This window comes from Paroedura picta, chromosome 7 (assembly GCF_049243985.1).
Source record: "Paroedura picta isolate Pp20150507F chromosome 7, Ppicta_v3.0, whole genome shotgun sequence".
Lineage (NCBI taxonomy): Eukaryota > Metazoa > Chordata > Lepidosauria > Squamata > Gekkonidae > Paroedura > Paroedura picta.
Window position 1 is genome coordinate 18696465 of NC_135375.1, and position 19662 is coordinate 18716126.

At 48.1% G+C, this 19662-nt stretch overlaps 1 protein-coding gene across 10 annotated transcripts in view; it reads right to left on the reverse strand.

Moving 5' to 3' along the window:
• PDZD2 (PDZ domain containing 2) overlaps positions 1 to 19662 on the reverse strand; it is a 272721-nt gene that overhangs the window by 61891 nt on the left and 191168 nt on the right. For all 10 annotated transcript variants that reach the window (XR_013232999.1, XM_077346915.1, XM_077346916.1 and 7 more), the window contains 4 exons: positions 17504 to 17939; positions 6023 to 6165; positions 3705 to 3837; positions 534 to 701 (listed from right to left, as the gene is read on the reverse strand). Coding sequence is in view for 9 of the 10 variants with exons in the window: in XM_077346915.1 (XP_077203030.1) it covers positions 534 to 701; positions 3705 to 3837; positions 6023 to 6165; positions 17504 to 17939 (880 nt within the window). In the remaining variant the exon portion in view is untranslated. The remainder of the gene's footprint in view (positions 1 to 533; positions 702 to 3704; positions 3838 to 6022; positions 6166 to 17503; positions 17940 to 19662) is intronic.

Consider the following 19662-nt stretch of genomic DNA (forward strand, 5'->3'; position numbering starts at 1 on the left):
CCAGGGCATAAAGGCCGAGGCCTTCCCCTGATGTTGCCTACTGGCTCTGGGGTTCAGAGGTTGACTGCCCAATCTAATCACCTTTTAAAGTTCTTTATTCCTGTGGCCAACACCACATCCTCTGGCAGAGAATTCCACATTTTAATCACTCTCTGGGTAAAGTAGTGTCATTGGATGCCCTCAAGTTCTATATTTGGGGAGAGGGAGAAAAATTTCTCCTTGTCGACTTGTTCTATCCCATGCATAAGGTTATAGATCGCTATTATACTGCCACCCTCCCAGTCATGTCTTTTCTGCGCTGAAAAGATCTAGACTCTTCAGAATGTGCTCCAATAATCTTGGTCACCCTCCATGGTACCTTTTCCCAGCTCTGCAATTCCCTTTTTGAGAAACAGTAACCAGAACTGTACACAGTATTCCAAATGAGTTATTGTGGTAATAACAGTGAATCTGTTTTTATTGTCATTGCCAGCTGCTGTGAATGACTGCTAGGCATACACACAGCACACAAGCGAGCAAAATGAAAGACTTACAGGTTCCTGTACTTCTGGAACGGGGTTCTTTCCTTTGACATCCTCCTCCTCCGGCTCCTCATTCTCTTTATTCGCAGTCCAGGGGGTTGAATCTTGGGTAGAGCAGGTGCTAATTAAGTCTGGCAAACTTGTAGATGGGTAATTGAGAAAGTCGTCTTCCGCCCCGTCCTGTCAAGAATTGCAGAGATAATTAAACGTATCTGCTAAGTAATTACATACAACAGCCTCGTAAGATAGGCCTAACTTGGCATCACAGGTGGATCCCGGGAAAGATGGCGCCAGTTCATGCCACGGCAAGGCACTCTGAACATGGAAGAAGAAGAGTTGATTCTCATATGCCGCTTTTCTCTACCCAAAGAAGGCTCAAAGCGGCTTACAGTCGCCTTCCCTTTCCTCTCCCCACAACAGACACCCTGTGGGGTGGATGTGGCTGAGAGAGCCCTGATATCACTGCTCGATCAGAACAGTTTCATCAGTGCCGTGGCGAGCCCAAGGTCACCCAGCTGGCTGCATGTGGGGGAGCGCAGAATCAAACCTGGCATGCCAGATTAGAAGTCCACATTCCTAACCACTACACCAAACTGACGTACGTTCTTATCTGGCTCAAACAACACCATATGTTATGAACCTGCTCATTCAGGGCGGGGTGGCATCACCATCCTGAAAAGGTGGTCTCCTCAACCCTTGATCAATAACATTACTGACCAACAACAGGTACATATTATCTGTACTGAACTTCAGTTTATCAGCCTTCATCCATAGAATCATAGAGGTGGAAAATACGTCTAGGGTCATCTTTCTAGTCCAACCCCCTGAAGAATGCAGGAGATTCACAACTACCTGCCCACCCACAGTGACCCCAATTCCACAGCCCTGATGATGCTTCCCCTAACTCATTATTGCCTTTGAGCAAGGCTTCAGAACTTTACTTATCCGTATATTGGTGACCCCTTACTCTAAGTGTCATCCATCAGTTTCATGTAAGGGATAAGCATGAGGGAAGTAGAAGAGAACCCAACAGCATCTTGTTGTACAAGTGCCGGAGTCCAGCAGTCATCCCTCCGCACTATCTTCCGGTACTGACTAGACAGACAGGACTATAAACACTGCAGCATGGTGCCTTCAAGCCCCATCTTTGCTGAGAGCCCCTGGTAGGCATCTTGACCGATGTTACTGAAAGCTACTGAGAGGTCCAGAAGAATCAAGGTGGAATATAAACCCCCCCTTGCCTCTTTCCTGGAGTAGATCATCCACTAGGATGACCACGAGGAGAGGCAACAGTGGATCCCCCCCCCCGGCCAAGCTGGTCGTCCTGCCTCGACCCCTGTGAAAGGGTCGTCCCACCCCAAAAGGGGTCCCGACCCCCAGGTTGAGAACCACTGCCGTATATGGTCATATCACAATGCATGTTTAACAAACTTTTAAAAAATATTAAAAATGAATTAACTCCCACTCATTCAGGAAACCCTTCCAGGGCTGTCAAGAAACCCCAGGGTTTCATGAAAGCCTGGTTGTGAAAACCTGCCCTAACAGAATCCCCGTTTTGTTAGAAGATGCCCCCTGCCCACCATCATCTCTCAAAACCCAGACTTTGAGGGATGAATCAGCAGGCAAAGACAGTGATGGAAACCTGACAGATGGCCACAACCGTCCCCCAATACGGTTGCACAGCTGAGAAGTCAACCAGAGAACTTTGAATAGCAAACCACAGCACTTTTCCCCCTCAATCACAATACTTTCCAACGGAGCTGAAAAGGGAATGCTGATTAAGCAGATGAGGAGGAATCAAGTGACATGTTGTGAAACGGCCCACGGTATCTCTCACGAAAATGAACATGATTCTGGCAGGGCCCCCTTCTGTGAAAATTCATGTCAGTTTGTTACAGATGCAGGTGCAGCGTAACGGGGGAAAGAATTTTAAGCAGGTTTGAGCTGATATCCGGCCTTGGAACGCAGCCCAGCCTTCTCAAAACCAAACACAAACACATTGTCCTCCACCCAAACAGTTTTGCCGCCAAGGTGAGGAGAAATAGCTGAGCGGCTGCCAAGACCAGCTAATAATTCATAACTCCCAGTGAAGTATTGCAAAAATAGCTAGACGACTGGGTGGATGGGTGAGACTGGAGTCCAAATTGTGGGGTGCTTAAGCAAGCCCTGTGGCAAGGAGAGTAGTCAGCACACCCAAAACCTTCTTCACTCTGAAGCTCAACTTAAGAACATTGGAAGAACCTAAGAAGAGCCCTCCTGGATCACCCTGGTAGTCCATCGAGTCCGGCAACCAGCTTCACAGAACAGTTAACCCATTTTCCTGGAGGGCCAAGGGAGAGGGCATGGAGCAAAGGTGGGCAATGTGGCTCTCCATGTCCATGGCCTACAATTCCCATAAGCCCCTGGGGCATCCATGATAAGTTGCTGTCCAGCTACTGAACTTGAATCTAGTTATTCTTCAGCTGCAGACCAACATGGCTACTCACTTGAAATTGTATAATAACCACTTCCACTCCAGAATATCGGCTGGATCTTAGCCAATCTGGCCGACACACCTTAGCTAACCAAGAGACCTTGATTCAAAGACTTTTGAACAGCTATCTAAACTAGAGGCCATCACAGTGTTGTGACGGTGAATTCCATGTGCTTGAGAAGTAATTCCCTTTGTCAGCCCTGAATTGTTCCCACCCTTCTTAAAAGCCATCTTGTGGCGCAGGGTGGTAAAGCAGCCGACATGCTGTCTGAAGCTCGGCCCATGAGGCTGGGAGTTCGATCCCAGCAGCCGGCTCATGGTTGACTCAGCCTTCCATCCTTCCGAGGTCGGTAAAATGAGTACCCAGCTTGCTGGGGGGTAAATGGTAATGACTGGGGAAGGGAATGGCAAAACCACCCTGTATTGCAGGGGTAGTCAAACTGCGGCCCTCCAGATGTCCATGGACTACAATTCCCAGAAGCCCCTGCCAGCATTGCTGGCAGGGGCTTCTGGGAATTGTGGTCCATGGACATCTGGAGGGCCGCAGTTTGACTACCCCTGCTGTATTGAGTCTGCCAAGAAAATGCTAGAGGGCGTCATCCCAAAGGTCTGACACGACTCGGTGCTTGCACAGGGGATACCTTTACCTTTTAAGGTGAATTCTTTGTGCCGTCACAACCCTTTGGAACCAAACAGGGAACATTACCTACCTGGCTCGCAACCACCAGGTACACGAGGCCTTCAGCTGACCGAAGAAGAACAACAGCGTCTTCATGGGAGAGGCCCACTAGAGACTGACCATTGATCATTAGGAGCTCATCTCCCACTTTCAGCCTTCCGTCCCTGGGGAAACGAAAACACAGTTCATAGAGTTCCTCAAAGTTATCTTGGTGCCGAGGGTGCTCTATGCTACACAGAAAGGCGGTGAGGATCTTAGCGGCTCAAAGAGAAACACGAAGCCCGATAAAAGCCAGCGCTCTCTTTCAGAGGGGGGGAAATTTGAAGTTGAACGTAAGAGATTCCATCTGCATTCTGTTAATAATAAATAATCGAGTCACTCCACATTTACTTAACACTTTTCTCTGGAGCATTCCGAAGCACTTTATAAACACGAACGATATCACTGGTTAAGTAGGTCAGCTTTAATATTAAATTTTCCATGGAGTAGTTAACGCCGCCCCCCCTCCCCTTGCTGAGGAGTAGTTAGCGCTGCGTGACCTCATTCCACTAACAGCGCTCAACTCCATATTCGTCCTGACATGCAAGAACGTGGTGCCCATCAGCCAGTTTTATCAGGGTCTTATATCTTGCGGAGAAAGCTGGGCCTTTCCCCAGAGTGCCGAACGTCTGACCTACTTCCTCAGTGCGGGAGGGCTGACCCTCAATCGACTACCAGAAAGGGGTAGTCAGAAGAAATAATTAGATGGAAACCTTCAAAGACACCGTGACTCCCTAAGTAAGTGCAGTACAGCTTCTGAGCTCCCTTTTTTAGCGTCCAGGGATGAGCACAGTATAGTCGTTAGAAGGTTGGATGAGGATCTGGGATAACCAAAGTTCAAATCTTCAAGTTATTTATGTAAAACATAAACAAAGCAAAGAGAGGAAAGATGGAAGCATGAAATCCAGACCCCTAGTTTGATCTTGGCAGAACAAGTCTTGGTCGGCTCCTCTCTAGTCTACCCAAAGTATTCCCAGCTGTGTTGGTCCTACAGGTGGTGAATCATGAACCAAGAAGAAGAAGAAGAAGAGTTGGTTCTTATATGCTGCTTTTCCCTACCCGAAGGAGGCTCAAAGCGGCTTACATTCGCCTTCCCATTCCTCTCCCAACAACAGACATTACACTCGATGGGTATAATGGGAAAGGAATCAACACGTTGCAGTTTGCATAATTGGGAGTTGGGAGATATCTGGAGACTTTGGGAGTAGAGCTGGGAGTGGTAAGATTTGGGGCGGGGAAGGACCTCAGTGGAGTATAATGCTATGGAGTCCACCCTCCAAACCTTCATTTTCTCCAGGGGAACTGATCTCTTTAGTCAGGAGATGAGCTGCCATTCAAAGGGAGCCCCAGGTCCTACCTGAGGAGTGGCATCTCTGCTTTGCCATGGAAGCTCTTGGGGTGAGCTTGGCCATCTATTCTCTCTCAGCTTGATCTGAAGCTAAAGTGGAGGCCAGGAGAGCGCTAGGTGGTAGGCAAGGTGAAAGACTTCCACCTGGGACCCTGGAAAGCTGCCGACAGTCAAAGTAAACAACAGTGACCCTGACCAAGGGTTTGATGCGATAGAAGGCAGCTATGTATACAGGTCACTGAGCAAACTTTGTGGTAGAATGGGGGGATTTGAATAGGGATCCTCCAAAATCCTAATCCAACACTCAACCAGTATTATCACGCTGGGTCTCAAACAAATCATTTAAACCAGAGTGCTACATGCATGCTGTTAGTGAGGCCACACCACAACTATGCATGCGACAGATCTCTGGTAGTAACTGCTACACACCCAGAGGTTGTGGTCCTTCGACTAATTGAAGGTGGGCCCCGAAGGACGCCTTCTCCCCCCCCCCCCCCCGGCCGGCCCTTTACTTCATCCCCCCCGGGCCTTTACAACACACTTTGGGTGTCATTGTCTCCCATCACTCCCAGATGGGACTATCACGTTGCAGAGAAACAAGCTCAGGGTTCCCATTGATTTGTCATTGTCATGAGTTAAAATTTCCATGAAAATAAAATGTTCCTTATGTTCATTGTTGTGGTGTGTCTGTATCTTATTTTGAAGGGATGTTTAAACATTACCCTAGCGATCAGAGAACGTTAGGGCAGTGGTTGAGAGTAGAGGAGTAAACTACCCCCCCCCCACCAGGCCTCAGTAAAAGGCGTTGAGTGGTCCCCGGTGATAAAAAGGTTGGGGACCACTGTACTAGAGCACCATCCTTTAACTCTAAGTTGCTTTGCTTTTGTACATGCAAGTGTTGCAGATAACCAGAGTGGCAGAACCCTCAGATTGGTACAACATGACAGCAGAACAAACGGTACCTGTGCGCAGAGCCTCCTTCTTCCACCCGTGCAATTATGATGGCGTGCGGAGAGCGCCGTGACCCTCGACCGCCGGTGATCTGGATTCCCAGCCCGTCCGCCCCCTTCATCATGGTCATCTTCCATATTCGGCAACCTTCTCGCTAGGAGAGGAATTTGCAAACAGTTTTTTGCGTTTTCATTTTGACAACACACACATCTACACCTTCTGCCTGCATCTGATTTTGCACTCTGGCTGTGATTTAGCGCTAAGGGGAAATGCCATTCATTTCTATTTGTTGCACGCCTGGTCCGTGAGCCATGAACCGTCATGAACTTTTAGGTGCGGAATGAACTGGTTCCTGTGATACCCATTTTGTGATTGTGGCCACCACCCTGTGTCAGATTCCAAAGGTACTTGCTGATACAAAAAGGTGGGGGACCCCTGGGCTACAGACTTCTTCCTTTAAACCGTCAGAAAAGGTGACCAGTGCGCTTGAGGTACCATGGGTCATATTTAATGCATGCAGAATTGGCAGCATGGACTTAATTTATGCGCCTCCTAAATATTTCAGTGCCAGCATGATTTACAACAGGGAACTGACTCTATCCAAGTTAATATCTAGGTTGTGTGGAAACTGTAATTACAAGTAGGTAATTCAGTTACAATCTGGGATGGCTGACTTGTCCTTATAGATTAATGCAGGGAACTGGAAAGATGTACCCCTTGACCTTGAAGCTGTTATGACCAACAGAAGAGGGCTAGGGACAAAATGTGCAGCATCTTCACACTGCACTGGCCGCATTTCTCCAAAATGGCTTAGGAAGCCATAATCAATATGAAACTATGTGAACTAGAAAATGATACATTCTCACTTTGGGGCAGAGCAAATGGAACTGGGGAGAAGGGGGCACTCTGCTCATAGTTGTTGCGGTGTGAGCACCCCCAACAGGAGTATTTTTGGAAGAATCTTCCATGGCAGGCCAAGATGGAGAATGAACTGAAGTTACAAGTAGATCATTCATTTACAATCTGGGTTGGTTGACTTGTCCTTCTAGATTAAGGCAGGTAATTGGAAAGATGTAGCCCTTGATCTTGAAGCTGTTGGATGACCAACAGAAGACGGCCATGGATGAAATGACACCCAGTCATCCTGTCCCATCATTTGGATGCCTCCCTTCAAACTCGTGGAGTTCTGGTGTCAATGTCAAAGTCAACTGGTTGCAACATGGATCATATTAATGAATACATGTCTCAACAGTGGTGGAGATGAAAATTCTCTATATGGCACTGCCCATATTTGCAGACCTGTGCCCAAGTAATTATGCAGACATATTACAGCATATTGTAAGCACATTACCCTGGGTCCTTTTGTACACGCACCTATCAATGGTAGTCACTTTAGAAATAATAAATGGTAAGATGATGAGTCGGGATACTTCCTTTGCTCACAGCCATCTCACAAACCTGTGAGACAGACTGGCTAAGGGCAAGCCATGAGCCTCTTGGCAGAGCAAGGATTTGAACCTGCATCTTCCCAGTCTTAGTCTGTTGTTCTGACCACCAGTCTAGGTGGGCTCATTGCTACTGCTGCTGAATGCAAACAATATACACCTGCCTGCTTTCATCATCCAACTAAAGTAAGTCAATGACAAAGCACAAACGTAAGTTCACGGCCATTGCACTTCAAAAAACATGTCAACAAAATGTAGAAGGTGCAGAGGAGACCGACGAGGATGATCCGGGGCCTTGGGACCAAGCCCTGTGAGGAAAGGCTGAGGGACTTGGGAATGTTCAGCCTGGAGAAGAAGTGGAGATGGAACATGATGGTTTTCTTGAAGTATCTGAAAGGTGGTCACTTGGAGGAGGGCAGGGAGAAGATCCTGTTGGCAGTAGAGGATAGGACCTGCAGTAATGGTTTTAAACTACATGTAAAATGGTACCAGCCAGATATCAGGGAAAAATTTTTAACAGAGCAGTTCAGCAGTGGAATCGGCTGCCTAAGACGGTGGTGAGCTCCCACTCATTGGCGGTCTTCAAGCAGCAGCTGGACAGATATCATGGTAGCTTTAGGCAGTTCCTGCAATGAGCAGGGGGTTGGACTAGATGACCTATATGGACCCTTCCAAATCTAGGATTCTATAATTCTATGATTTATTTACGTCATTCTCCCCAAAGCAGCTTCCATTATTACCTTCTCTGCCATTTTATCCCCACAACAACCCTTGTGAGACAAGTCGGGCTGAGAGTGTGCGGCCATCCCATGTTCACCTGGCAAGCTTCCAGGGCAGAGTGGGGATTCAAATCTGGGTTTCCCAGATCGTGGTCCAACCCTTTAAAAACTGCACCATACAGGCTCTCCAGGAACCATTTGAATTGGTGGCTTCATGGGCCACATCACATACTAAATTCAGGGGTGGCCCAACTGTGGTTCGCCAGATGTCCATGGACTACAATTCCCATGAGCCCCTGCCAGCACTGCTGGCAGGGGCTCACGGGAATTGCAGTCCATGGACATCTGGCGAGCCACAGTTGGGCCACCCCTGCACTAGACGTAACCTGCTGCCTCCAAGGGTGGTGGAGTCTCCTTTGTTAGAAGTTTTTAGGAAGAGATTGGCTGAGCACCTGTTCAATGTGTGTGTTTTAAAATCCCCAAAAAGGTGGGTGGCAAGACTGGATGTCCCTCTGTGGTCTCTTCCAGCTCTGTGTGAGTCTGTGTTTCACTCTTGACCACCGTGCAACACCCCTGGCTCAGTAACTTTTAAATTAAAAAAAACAACTGGCGATGAGCTGGCGGGAAATCGCACATTTTGATTCCACTTGGGTTTCGATAGCCATTCCCCGTGCGTTGTACCACGTTGCTTGTTTGGAGCAGAGCACACAGAGAAACTTGCAAAGGAATTCCGCACTGCTTTTACAAGCTGCCTGCCATTTGGGGACGAGGGGGCAGGGGAGACCACTTCTCTGCAGCGGTGAAGAGCCAGCGGGAACTGAGAGCCAGCGGCCTGCTTTTTGGCATGCCATCCTTGTCGGTACTTGGCAGGCTGAGCGGATGGCAGGCCCTGGACACGAGGCCAGCAGCACTTAAAGTGAACGAGGGAAGCCCTGGCAATAACCGAACGCAACCATTTCCAGAAGAAGAGGCTATGCCAGCACTCGAAAGCACTTCGAATTTAAAAAGCCATAAGGGATTCCCAGGGCGCAGGTCTGAAACGATGCTCGGCGCACTTAAACGTTTTACCACTTTGGACTCTCTGGTTGGATTCCACAAACTCTGCTGCACAGGATAGAACCAGAGAACTGGGGACCCCTGGCTGAACTCCTACAGCTGGACCAACTTCTCCACCAATCCTTCTCGGTCCCATTTTTAAGAAAGGGACGGAGGAAAGGAAGATGGCCCAGACCGTGCCCATGGAACGGAGAGGACTGCACGAAGCAGCTTCCTCCTAAGTCAGACTTCTGTCAGAGTTGCCTGCTCTGACCGGCAGCAGCTCTCTAGGGACAGGCAAGAGATTCTGTGCATTTGTCTACTACCTGAACTTTTAAACTAGAGATGATGGGACATCCGCAGGCAAAGCGGATGCTCTACTGCTGAACCTCATCCCCTTTCCACCAATGCCAGAAGCCCAGGACTAGGCAGCATCACGGCTCACCTGTCAGGGTAACCACCTCCCACCCTAAATGCACGTGAAGTTGCCGTATACTGAATTTTAGATCACTGGTCCATCAGTCTGCATTGTCTACCCATACTGGCAGCCATCTTGTGAGGGGCAGAGTGGCCACAGAGAACGTGGGAGTCTGTGGTCCTCGGTTCGCCTCTTCCTCTCTTTGCCACACTTTCACTGTCAAACGGAAAGGGCTGTGCAGCTGATTTTCCTCAGCTCTCTCCCTTCTGCCTTTAAACATCTGGAAGAGAGGTGTGCAAGAACAAGACCATAGAGATGGTGGGGTCTCATGGAGAGAGGGAGACTCTGGAAAGGTGACCTCATAACTCATTTATTGATTGTACGGCAGAATATCCGAGGACTGCCTGTCAGCCTGGTAGGGCAGGCGTAGTCAACCTGTGATCCTCCAGATGTTCATGGACTACAATTCCCATGAGCGCCTGCCCGCATTTGCTGGAGGATCTGGAGGACCACAGGTTGAGGTAAGGGACACTCGGTGGCAGTTTGCCATTGCCTGCCTCTGTTTCATGACCCCTAGTGTTCCTTGGAGGAACTACCCACTCAAATCCTTGGAGGTCTCCCATCCAAATATTAGCCCGGATCAGCCCTGCTTAGCTTCCAAGATCTGATGGGATCAGGGAGCTCCAAGAAGGATTGAACAAACTCCAAAACGGTATAAATAGAGCAACCAAAATAAAAGTACCCTTTAAAAGTCATAATAAAAGATGCTGAACTGTAAACAACATAATAAAGATTGTTATTTAGCTAGTAAACCAACATATGTGATATGTTTACTATTTTAAGTTACTATTAAACTGTACTTTTATTTTGGTTGCTCAAGTTATACAGTGCAGTGATGAGCCCAAGTTCACCCAGCTGGCTGCATTTGGAGGAGGAGTGGAGAATCAACCTGGCTTGTCAGATTAGAGGCTGCCACTTCTAACCACCACCCCAAGCTGGCTTTCTTGAGTTAACTGCAAGGAAAGTTCATGTAGTAAAATATTTACCCCATGCCCTTCCCATGTGATTCAAGGCAGCGAACTAGTGCAAGGATACAATGCCACTTCCTCCCACCCGAAAAAAAATCTGTCTCTTAAATCCCATTAAAATCCAGTGAAACTAAAACAAACTTTCCGTGACTCCTAAAACCTTTTGAAGTTTGTGCCTGCCTCACCTCGCTTGGGAGCCCGTTCCACAAGATGGCCACCATTAGGAATGGGCTCTAGTAGATGCCCATGGACCACCTTAACAAATAAATTTTAAACACCATGTCAATACCACAAAGTTCAACATTAAGAAAGATGCGTGGCTGCCATTAAAACAGAAGTCTTTTTGTCTCTCCTCTAATATACAATATGATGATACCATTCTGACTTTCTAGGCTTTCATTGGCTGATGGTGATATCACCCACTTCTTTCACCAACTTTACCATGGAACAAGAGGAGACACGGGGCTGCTGTTTTCAGCAGCAGCCCTGCGTTTTCCATGAAACATAATACTGCCATAGCTCTTGCATCATGGGACAATTGCCCATTGCTAGAGCATTGAAAAGCCTCTTGTGGCGCAGAGTGGTAAGGCAGCCGTCTGAAAGCTTTGCCCATGAGGCTGGGAGTTCAATTCCAGCAGCCGGCTCAAGGTTGACTCAGCCTTCCATCCTTCTGAGATCGGTAAAATGAGTGCCCAGCTTGCTTACTGGGGGGTAAACGGTAATGACTGGGGAAGGCACTGGCAAACCACCCCGTATTGAGTCTGCCATGAAAACGCTGGAGGGCGTCATCCCAAGGGTCAGACATGACCCGGTGCTTGCACAGGGGATACCTTTACCTTTTTAGAGCATTTAAAAAAGCACTGCTAGAGCATAAAAAGTTGAAACTTAAGTCCCCACATCTCCACGAAAGGATGCAAGGAAGCACAGCTTGGAAAAGTCTTCCATGCCTCAAACTTTCAATGACTGTTGCTCATCATAGTGCAGTGCTGATAATTTGATCAGCAAGTTCCTTTGTTTGTGAGAAAGTAGCACTGTGTTTTAGCTGGACTGTGCCTGACAGTAATTTCTGTTGCGTACAAAGTTTCTTTTTCCTCACAACTCTTCCCCTTTCTGGGTCACAGAAAGAGATATGCTTGAAATCTGCATTTAAAAGGAACAGACCCTTTTGTAGGCACGTGCGACAAAAACAAACTGTACACAGAGTGGTAGGGGTCTTGTTTTTCCACCTCATTATAAGGAAAGTGGGTTATCTGTGTTACATAACAGACCACAAACGAGAATAAAAATCTGTTCGTTTCATGGCACTCCCAGGGGTTATCAATCGGCATTCAAATGTATCTGTCTTTGGAATACATCTCCATCTCGAATGACGAGTGGGTTGTTTACAACCACAAAAAACTACGCAGGCCATCTTAAATGGTGCTTGGCTCCAGGCACTGCCATTTAAATCTCTCCATTTCACAAGCTCCAAATCCCACCATTAATAAAACAAAAGGGAATGCTGTTTATTTCCCTCCCAAGTAAAATCACAGCCAATGCTAAAAAGGCTTTGCTCTTCAAAGAGAGCTCTGAAATTGATCTGTGCGCATGTGACTTAAAAGACGACACATCCAAAATTCACCATGGGAATACATCTAATGTATACATGGGAGGACATCTAATCAACAGACACAGGAGACCCAGGGCTGCCACCAAAATGTAGGACTGGAAACTACCTGCTAAATTATAAACAGTTAAGGCAGCCTCGGAAACAAGCTTCAGGCTTTGAGAAACCCCAGAAGTGGCACAATTCTGCAGAATATGGTTGGGAAGCATGGCCATATACATGCCCACTTGGGGACCCTCCCCTTCCCACCCCCTCCAGACCCATCATTGGCCATTTTGGGACGGGTGGGTGGGCCAACATTGACATATATGGTCATATCACCCGACAGATGTTTAACAAATTTTAAAAATATATGCATAATTAATTAACTCCCACCCATTCAGGAAACCATTCTAGGGCTGGGAAGAAGCCCCAGGATTTCACAAAATCCTGGTTGAGAAAGCCTGAGTTAAGGAGTCAACCTGGTGGAGAGAGTAGTAGATTTATAGTGGATAAAGGTAAAGGTATCCCCTGTGCAAGCACTGAGTCATGTCTGACCCTTGGGGTGACGCCCTCTAGCGTTTTCATGGCAGACTCAATACGGGGTGGTTTGCCAGTGCCTTCCCCAGTCATTACCGTTTTACCCCCCAGCAAGCTCATTTTACCGACCTCGGAAGGATGGAAGGCTGAGTCAACCTTGAGCCGGCTGCTGGGATCGAACTCCCAGCCTCATGGTCAGAGCTTCAGACAGCATGTCGGCTGCCTTACCACCCTGCGCCACAAGAGGCTCCTTTATAATGGATAGACATGGATTAAAACCACTGCTCATCCACTCCTGGACCAATCCTGGCTCACAATCACAATCTTGGCCCAATTCCCATCTGTCAGCCTATCCTGGAAAGATAAAACAGGGAAAAAGTCCAAGTATGACAAGAAGGAAGATAGAAGTATGGTAAGCAAAGATTCAAATGAGTAGCCGTGTTGGTCTGAAGTAGCACAATAAAATCAGAGTCCAGTAGCACCTTTAAGACCGACAAAGATTTATTCAAGGCATGAGCTTTCGAGGGCAAGCACTCTTCCTCCGACTATAAACTGGCCATCATAACAGTAGGAATATATAAGCAAAAGTTAATCCTGTTACATTAATAAACTGTGTCACAGCAGCCACACACAGCCACGTGATAACTCCCTGTTTGCAATCGAAAGCTCACGCCTTGAATAAATCTTTGTTGGTCTTAAAGGTGCTACTGGACTCTGATTTTATGGTAAGCAAAAACAGAGAGACCTGTTTTTTTTAGCTCTCCTGCCCTAGAGCTAAGAGGTAAGCATGACGACAGACTGTCGTCTCCTGCTGTTTGAGGATTAGGCACTTTACACAGGTTCTGATGCACCAAACCTCTTGAGACCCAGTGAGGTGTATTGGTTGAAGTGCTGGGCTAGGATCGAGGAGACCCAGGTTCAAATCCCAGCTCTGGCGTGCCTTGGGGAGCCACAAATCCACAGCCAAACTTGCCTAAGAGTGTTGCTGAGAGGACAAAATGGGGGAGAGGGGAATATTATAAGCCAGGGGTAGTCAACCTGTGGTCCTCCAGATGTCCATGGACTACAATTCCCATGAGCCCCTGCCAGCATTTCTGTCTTCAGCATATAGACCATGAACATCTGGAGGACCACAGGTTGAATACCCCTGTTATAAGCCACCTGTGGACCCCGCTGGAATGAAAAGTGGGGTTTGTGTGTCCCTGTGCTGTTAAACTGCCATTGACTTATAGGGTTTTCAAGCCAAGAAATCAACAGGGGTCACCTGCCTCTTCATTCCTCTGCAGAGCTTTCCTTGGGGGTCTCTCATTCAAATGCTAACCAAGGCAGATCCTGCTTAGCTTATGAGATCTGATGGGGCTGGGCTAGCCTGGGCCTTCCAGGTGAGGGCAAAGTAGGGTGAGAAAGAGGTAAAGAAAATAAATTCATAAGATCAAGGGCTCAGCGCTTAAGAATTTCAGAGCAGATGTTTTTCCAAGTCAAGGCCCAGCCTTGACTTTGGCCCAGGGAAAAGAACTGATGTCAAGCAGTTTTCTTCCAAATGAGATGCTATACCAGGGGCAAAATCCTAGGGGGGAGTCCTTTTCTGTTAGCCAGCTCTGATAGCAGGAAAATAATTCACATCCAGAGCAGTCCAGCAGTGGAATTGGCTGCCTAAGGAGGTGGAGAGCTTCCCCTCACTGGCAGTCCTTAAGCAGCATCTGGACAGAGACTTATCCTGGATCCTTGAGGCTGATCCTGCCTTGGGCAAGGGGTTGAACTAGAGGGCTTGCATGGCCTCTTCCAACTCTGTGAATTTCAGTCAGGTCTCTGGTTAATGGACAGGAGGAGGAGGAGGTGGGCGAGAGCCGGTGAAGGAAGGAGAGAAAGAAATTTCTCCGCACAGCTGGTGGAGTTTCCAAGAGGGCAATCGCACAGTTCAGGTGCTTGCAACAGCCTGAAAAAAAGTTTCCAAGCCTTTGCCAGGGAAATTATGTCAGCAGGCGGCCTGCAGACAGAGATGGTTCCCCTGGAGCTCGTTCTGCTCGCAAGCGGCAATAACAGAAGTTTGTGGCTCAGTCATCGTCGGCAAGGCAGATTTCCGGGCCTCTGTGCATTCTGCAGCCCTTGAATCGTCCCGGACTCACCGGGTTTCGTGTCCCCCGCAGGTTCTCCCCCTCCTCCCCTTCCTCCCTGCCATTAATGCATGGAAAACAAATAAACTCCACTTGCTATTGTTGAGGCTATTAATGGGGAAAACAGTGTGAGGTCAGCGCTCCGATCGAAATCCAGACTCGGCCAGAGAACTCTCGTTTGTACATAGTGCTGCATCAGCTACGCTTCCAGTCTCTGCAGCATACGGAGGCAAAAAGCCAGGAGTCTTGCTGGGTCACCCATCTGTCTGGACAGCAGGGTTGCCAGACCCCCTGATTTCGGTGGCCGTCCCCCGCTTTCAGGGCACACCTCTCCCCTGCAATTAGGGATGAACCCTAGAAATTCACGTGGCATGCCTACATGACTGGGAGTGATGTAGGTATGTCAAGGTGGTTTGTTATATATTTTAGGATGTGGCTTGTTATATTTTCTTTCTGTGAATCAATGAAAACCAGCTTGCTGGGAGGCTGCTGAGGGGGACAGGACCCTCTGGCTTTTGGGCAAAACTTCATGGTTAGAAACTAATTCTACCATAGAGTTTTTGCCCCAAAGCCAGAGTGCTGCCCCCAACATCCCTGATGAGGCTACATCACTTCTGGGTCATGTAGGAATGTCACGTTAATTTCTGGCGTTCCTCCCTGCTCCTGGTAAGTGCACCCCACACTGGCAGCTCCAAGGGACCTGGAAACCCTACTGTACAACCAGCAGGGCCCAAAGTAGGACTCCCCTTTGGCAGTGCCATCTGCAAAGGAGACCCAAACCTGTGCCTTGCTTTGTGCCACTCTGCCAATTCTGTGTTGTGATTTCTTGGTTCTAGACTGGGTCAAGTCTCCTGTTAATTCCCTGATAGGCCTCAAGATTGAAAACCTGGGGAGCAATTCAGAGGCAGTGGCAGTCCTACCTAGCAGGGAGTGTGAGTTATCCATCTCCTTAGTTTTTGTGGTCTTGCTTTTTGTTTCATCTTGGGTTGGGGGCATTCCCTCAGTTGGGGTCTGAGGACTTGGCTTGGCTGAATAGGGTGTGACCACACCATGTACGCCATAAAATGCACCGGAGATATAAATGTTACAAAAGTGAATTCAGAGGCCGAATGGCAATAGCAGGTAAATGACAATAAGAGGTTTGATTGGATTAGGTGTGTTATATGGAGGGCAACAGAAGCAAGGGAATGCTACCCAGGTGGTACCAAGTATGCACAAATCTTCTGGGATGATTCTCCTAGGCTTTGGGTGATGCTTTGTTTGTTGAATTCAAGGGATCAAATGGGCACAGAATCTGGCGTGCAAAACTCTGCTTAGCATGCCCTCAAAAGCTCTCACCTAGTGGACAAGAAAGTCAGCTAAGGTCATAAGGAGGAAATCTGGGACAGGGGACATTACTCACTTCTTGCATGTTACAGGTGCTAAACCAGGAAACATTTGCTCAAGCTGCCAACCTGCAGAGGAGGCTGCCCACCGCAACTCTGCATGATTCATTGCTCTGGCCTCTTCCTAATCAGCCAGTTTCACCCACCTAATTCAATCCATCCTTTGACTGCTGTATCCATTGACAGATTCTTGGAAACGCGCAACCACATAATTCATACGACACCATTAAGATCTAAATCACAATAATACTTTTTAAATGCTCAGGTTCCTTGTGTTACATGCTGCATGATCCATACTGCCAAGGTTCATAACAGAAACAAAACATTAAGGGCAGGAACGCCTTTCCCCATACCACTGAGCACAGCACTTTGTAAATCGTAAGCCCTGCATGAAGTAATCCCATTAACAGGTGTCATTTCCTGAACTGATATTAGACCCCACTGCCTTTTCAGTCTAATTGCCATATTATTTATGTGGCATCCTATTCATGAGCTGTTCATAATTCATGCTTACTTGTATATTCCTGGTGGCATCAACTAGAAGACTAAGGGTTGGATCCCGCAGATCCCTTTGTCTAGCTCAGTGGATCTCAACCTTCCTAATGCCGCAACCCTTTAATCCAGTTCCTCGTGTTGTGGTGACCCCCAACCATAAAATTATGCAAGGGTTCCTTCCCAGAAATTAAACCCAAACTGACCAATGGTGTGAAGATCTCTTGTTCATGATAGTATATAAATTGTTTTTCCCCCCCGGGGTTTCTCAGTTCAGTTCTGCACGGGAGCCTGCCGGAGGAGTGGCAACAGTGGTGGTGCCCCACCACCACCCAGCCAAGCTCCTCACCCTGCCACGACCCCTGTGAGAGGGATGTTCAACCCCCAAAGGGGTCCCAACCCCCAGGTTGAGAACCACTGATCTAGTGGTACCATCTCCACCCTGTAACAAACTCAGTCTCTTGTGTCCAGGGACGGCTTTGTGCACTGAGCAAATCCACCTCCCATTTCAATATGGCTCCATGGGATCTATCCCCAAGTGCCACTTAAAAATATCACACTGTAAGCAGTAGCCAACCAAGTGCGCTGGAAGCCATGGGATGGGTTCTCTGGCCAAGCCACCCAAGTGAGAGGGCCCAGCAGTGGGGAGAATACCAATGCAGATAGCTCTGAGTTTTGAAAACATACCAACACCCCCAGCAACAAAGAAAGACAAACCAAAGAACTCCCACCTGCAGGGACAATTCGCTTGCGTTGAGGTCCAGAATCCCTCCGTCCGAAAGCCGAGTCCTGCACTGCCCTGCTGGAAAAGGAGAGTCTACTCTCGGGAGAGGATTCTCCGCTTTGCTTTCTGCTTTGGATGCCTCCGGCGATATCCCGTCCACTTCCATAAGATTGCAGTGTCCATTCTCGCGTTCAGGCCTGGGGTTGCCTTTGCCGCCCTTGGTCTCCTTGCCACCAGAGGGCGTCCTGGTGATGACCCCGAACTTCCGGGTCCTTTTGCCATTTGGGGAGGCCTTCCCGCTGGGCTCGGAGGTGGGCCGGGCTTTGGTTCCGCTGCTGTTGCTGTTGTTGCCATTCGATGGCGGAAGGGGGGCCTTGCGCTTGATGCGACGCAACATGATCAGGTAGATGAAGCCGCCATTCCAGCACTGGTCAGCAAGGTAGCTGCAAGGAAAGGGGGAGATGCGGGGGTTAGAAACCTTCCATCTTAGAAAGCTGGCAAGCTACGTCCAAGGGACAGTCGGAAGCCTGGCGCCTTGTTGGCTTGCTCATTGTGTATCAACATTCCAGGGTACATTAGGACGCAACCCTGTAACTCTTTGTAGGCAGATTTCACTTTGAGGCAATGAGTTGAAGAAGAAGAAGAAGAAGAAGAAGAAGAAGAAGAAGAAGAAGAAGAAGAAGAAGAAGAAGAAGAGTTGGTTCTTATATGCCGCTGTTCTCTACCCGAAGGAGGCTCAAAGCGGTTTACCGTCGCCTTCCCTTTCCTCTCCCCACAACAGACACCAGGTGAGGTGGGTGAGGCTGAGAGAGCCCTGATAATACAGCTTGGTCAGAACAGTTTTATCAGTGCTGTGGCGAGCCCAAGGTCACCCAGCTGGCTGCATGTGGGGGAGTGCAGAATCAAACCCGGCATGCCAGATTAGAAGTCCACACTCCTAACCACTACACCAAACTGACTCTGGGCTACTGAGATTTTCAAGTTTGAAAACTAAAAAACAAACAAAAAAACGCACCTATCCCAAGACCTTAGAATCCACTGTGCTGGATGCACAAAAAGTTCATTTTCTAATTTATTTTTATTATTTTATTTACATTATCTATAGTCTGCCAGTTTGGCGTAGTGGTAAAGAGCCAGGTATGATTCTCTGCTCCTCCACATGCAGCCAGTGGGGGGACCCAGGGCTCATCACAGTCCTGATAGAGCTGTTCTCACAGAGCCGTCCTGTCAACCCCACGAACCTCACCTGCCTGTTGTGGGGAGAGAAGGGAAAGGGGTAGTGAAAGGTGGTGTATAAAAACCAACTCTTCTTTCTTCTGTATCCCTCCATGGGATTCAAGGCAGATGACACAGAGTATGTCAAAACAATCAACAGGAGGGGAATCCAATAAAAAACGCAATAGGATTTGGATTGCGGAAATCTGAAACCAATTTTAAAAATCTGAAAACTGAACTGAAACAAAGCACAATAAGTCTTCAAAGGTGCCACGGGCTCTTTGCTTTATGCTACAAGTCTACTCGGAAAGTGACGGGGAGCCTTGTGGTTCTACTTTTGTTTGGGATTTCTAAAAATCCTTCAATGCAGAAAAGGAAGAGACAAACAATTGCACTGACAATTTGGCTTCTAGGCCATTCAGGCAGCTAGCAGGAGGATTGTACCATGAGGGTACTGAGAGCTTGGTCCCTTCCAGGTTCCTGCTATTCATCCCGGAGCAGCACTCAAAAAGGATACCGGGATGGGTTCCACGTCTGCCCTGACACACACATAATCAGGTCACCTATATAATGAGCAATAAGCTTAGAACGGATCAAAGGAATTACTTGCGCCCAAAGAGTCATTAACACGTGAAGTGATGGCAGCTTCAAGTATAGATAGCTTCAAGTTGGGATTGGACAGACCTACGGAACAGAGGTCCACCAGTGGCTAGTAGGAACAAGGTCCAGGCGTTACCAAACTGTGGCTCTCCAGATGTCCATGGACTACAATTCCCATGAGCCCCTGCCAGCATGGTGCTGGCAGGGGCTCATAGGAATTGTAGTCCATGGACATCTGGAAAGCCACAGTTTGGCTACAACTGGTCTAGAAGGAACATTCTGCCTGGGGCAATGATGCTTTGTATTTTCGGTGCTTAAGGAGCAACATTTGGAGATTTTTCTGGAGTTCTG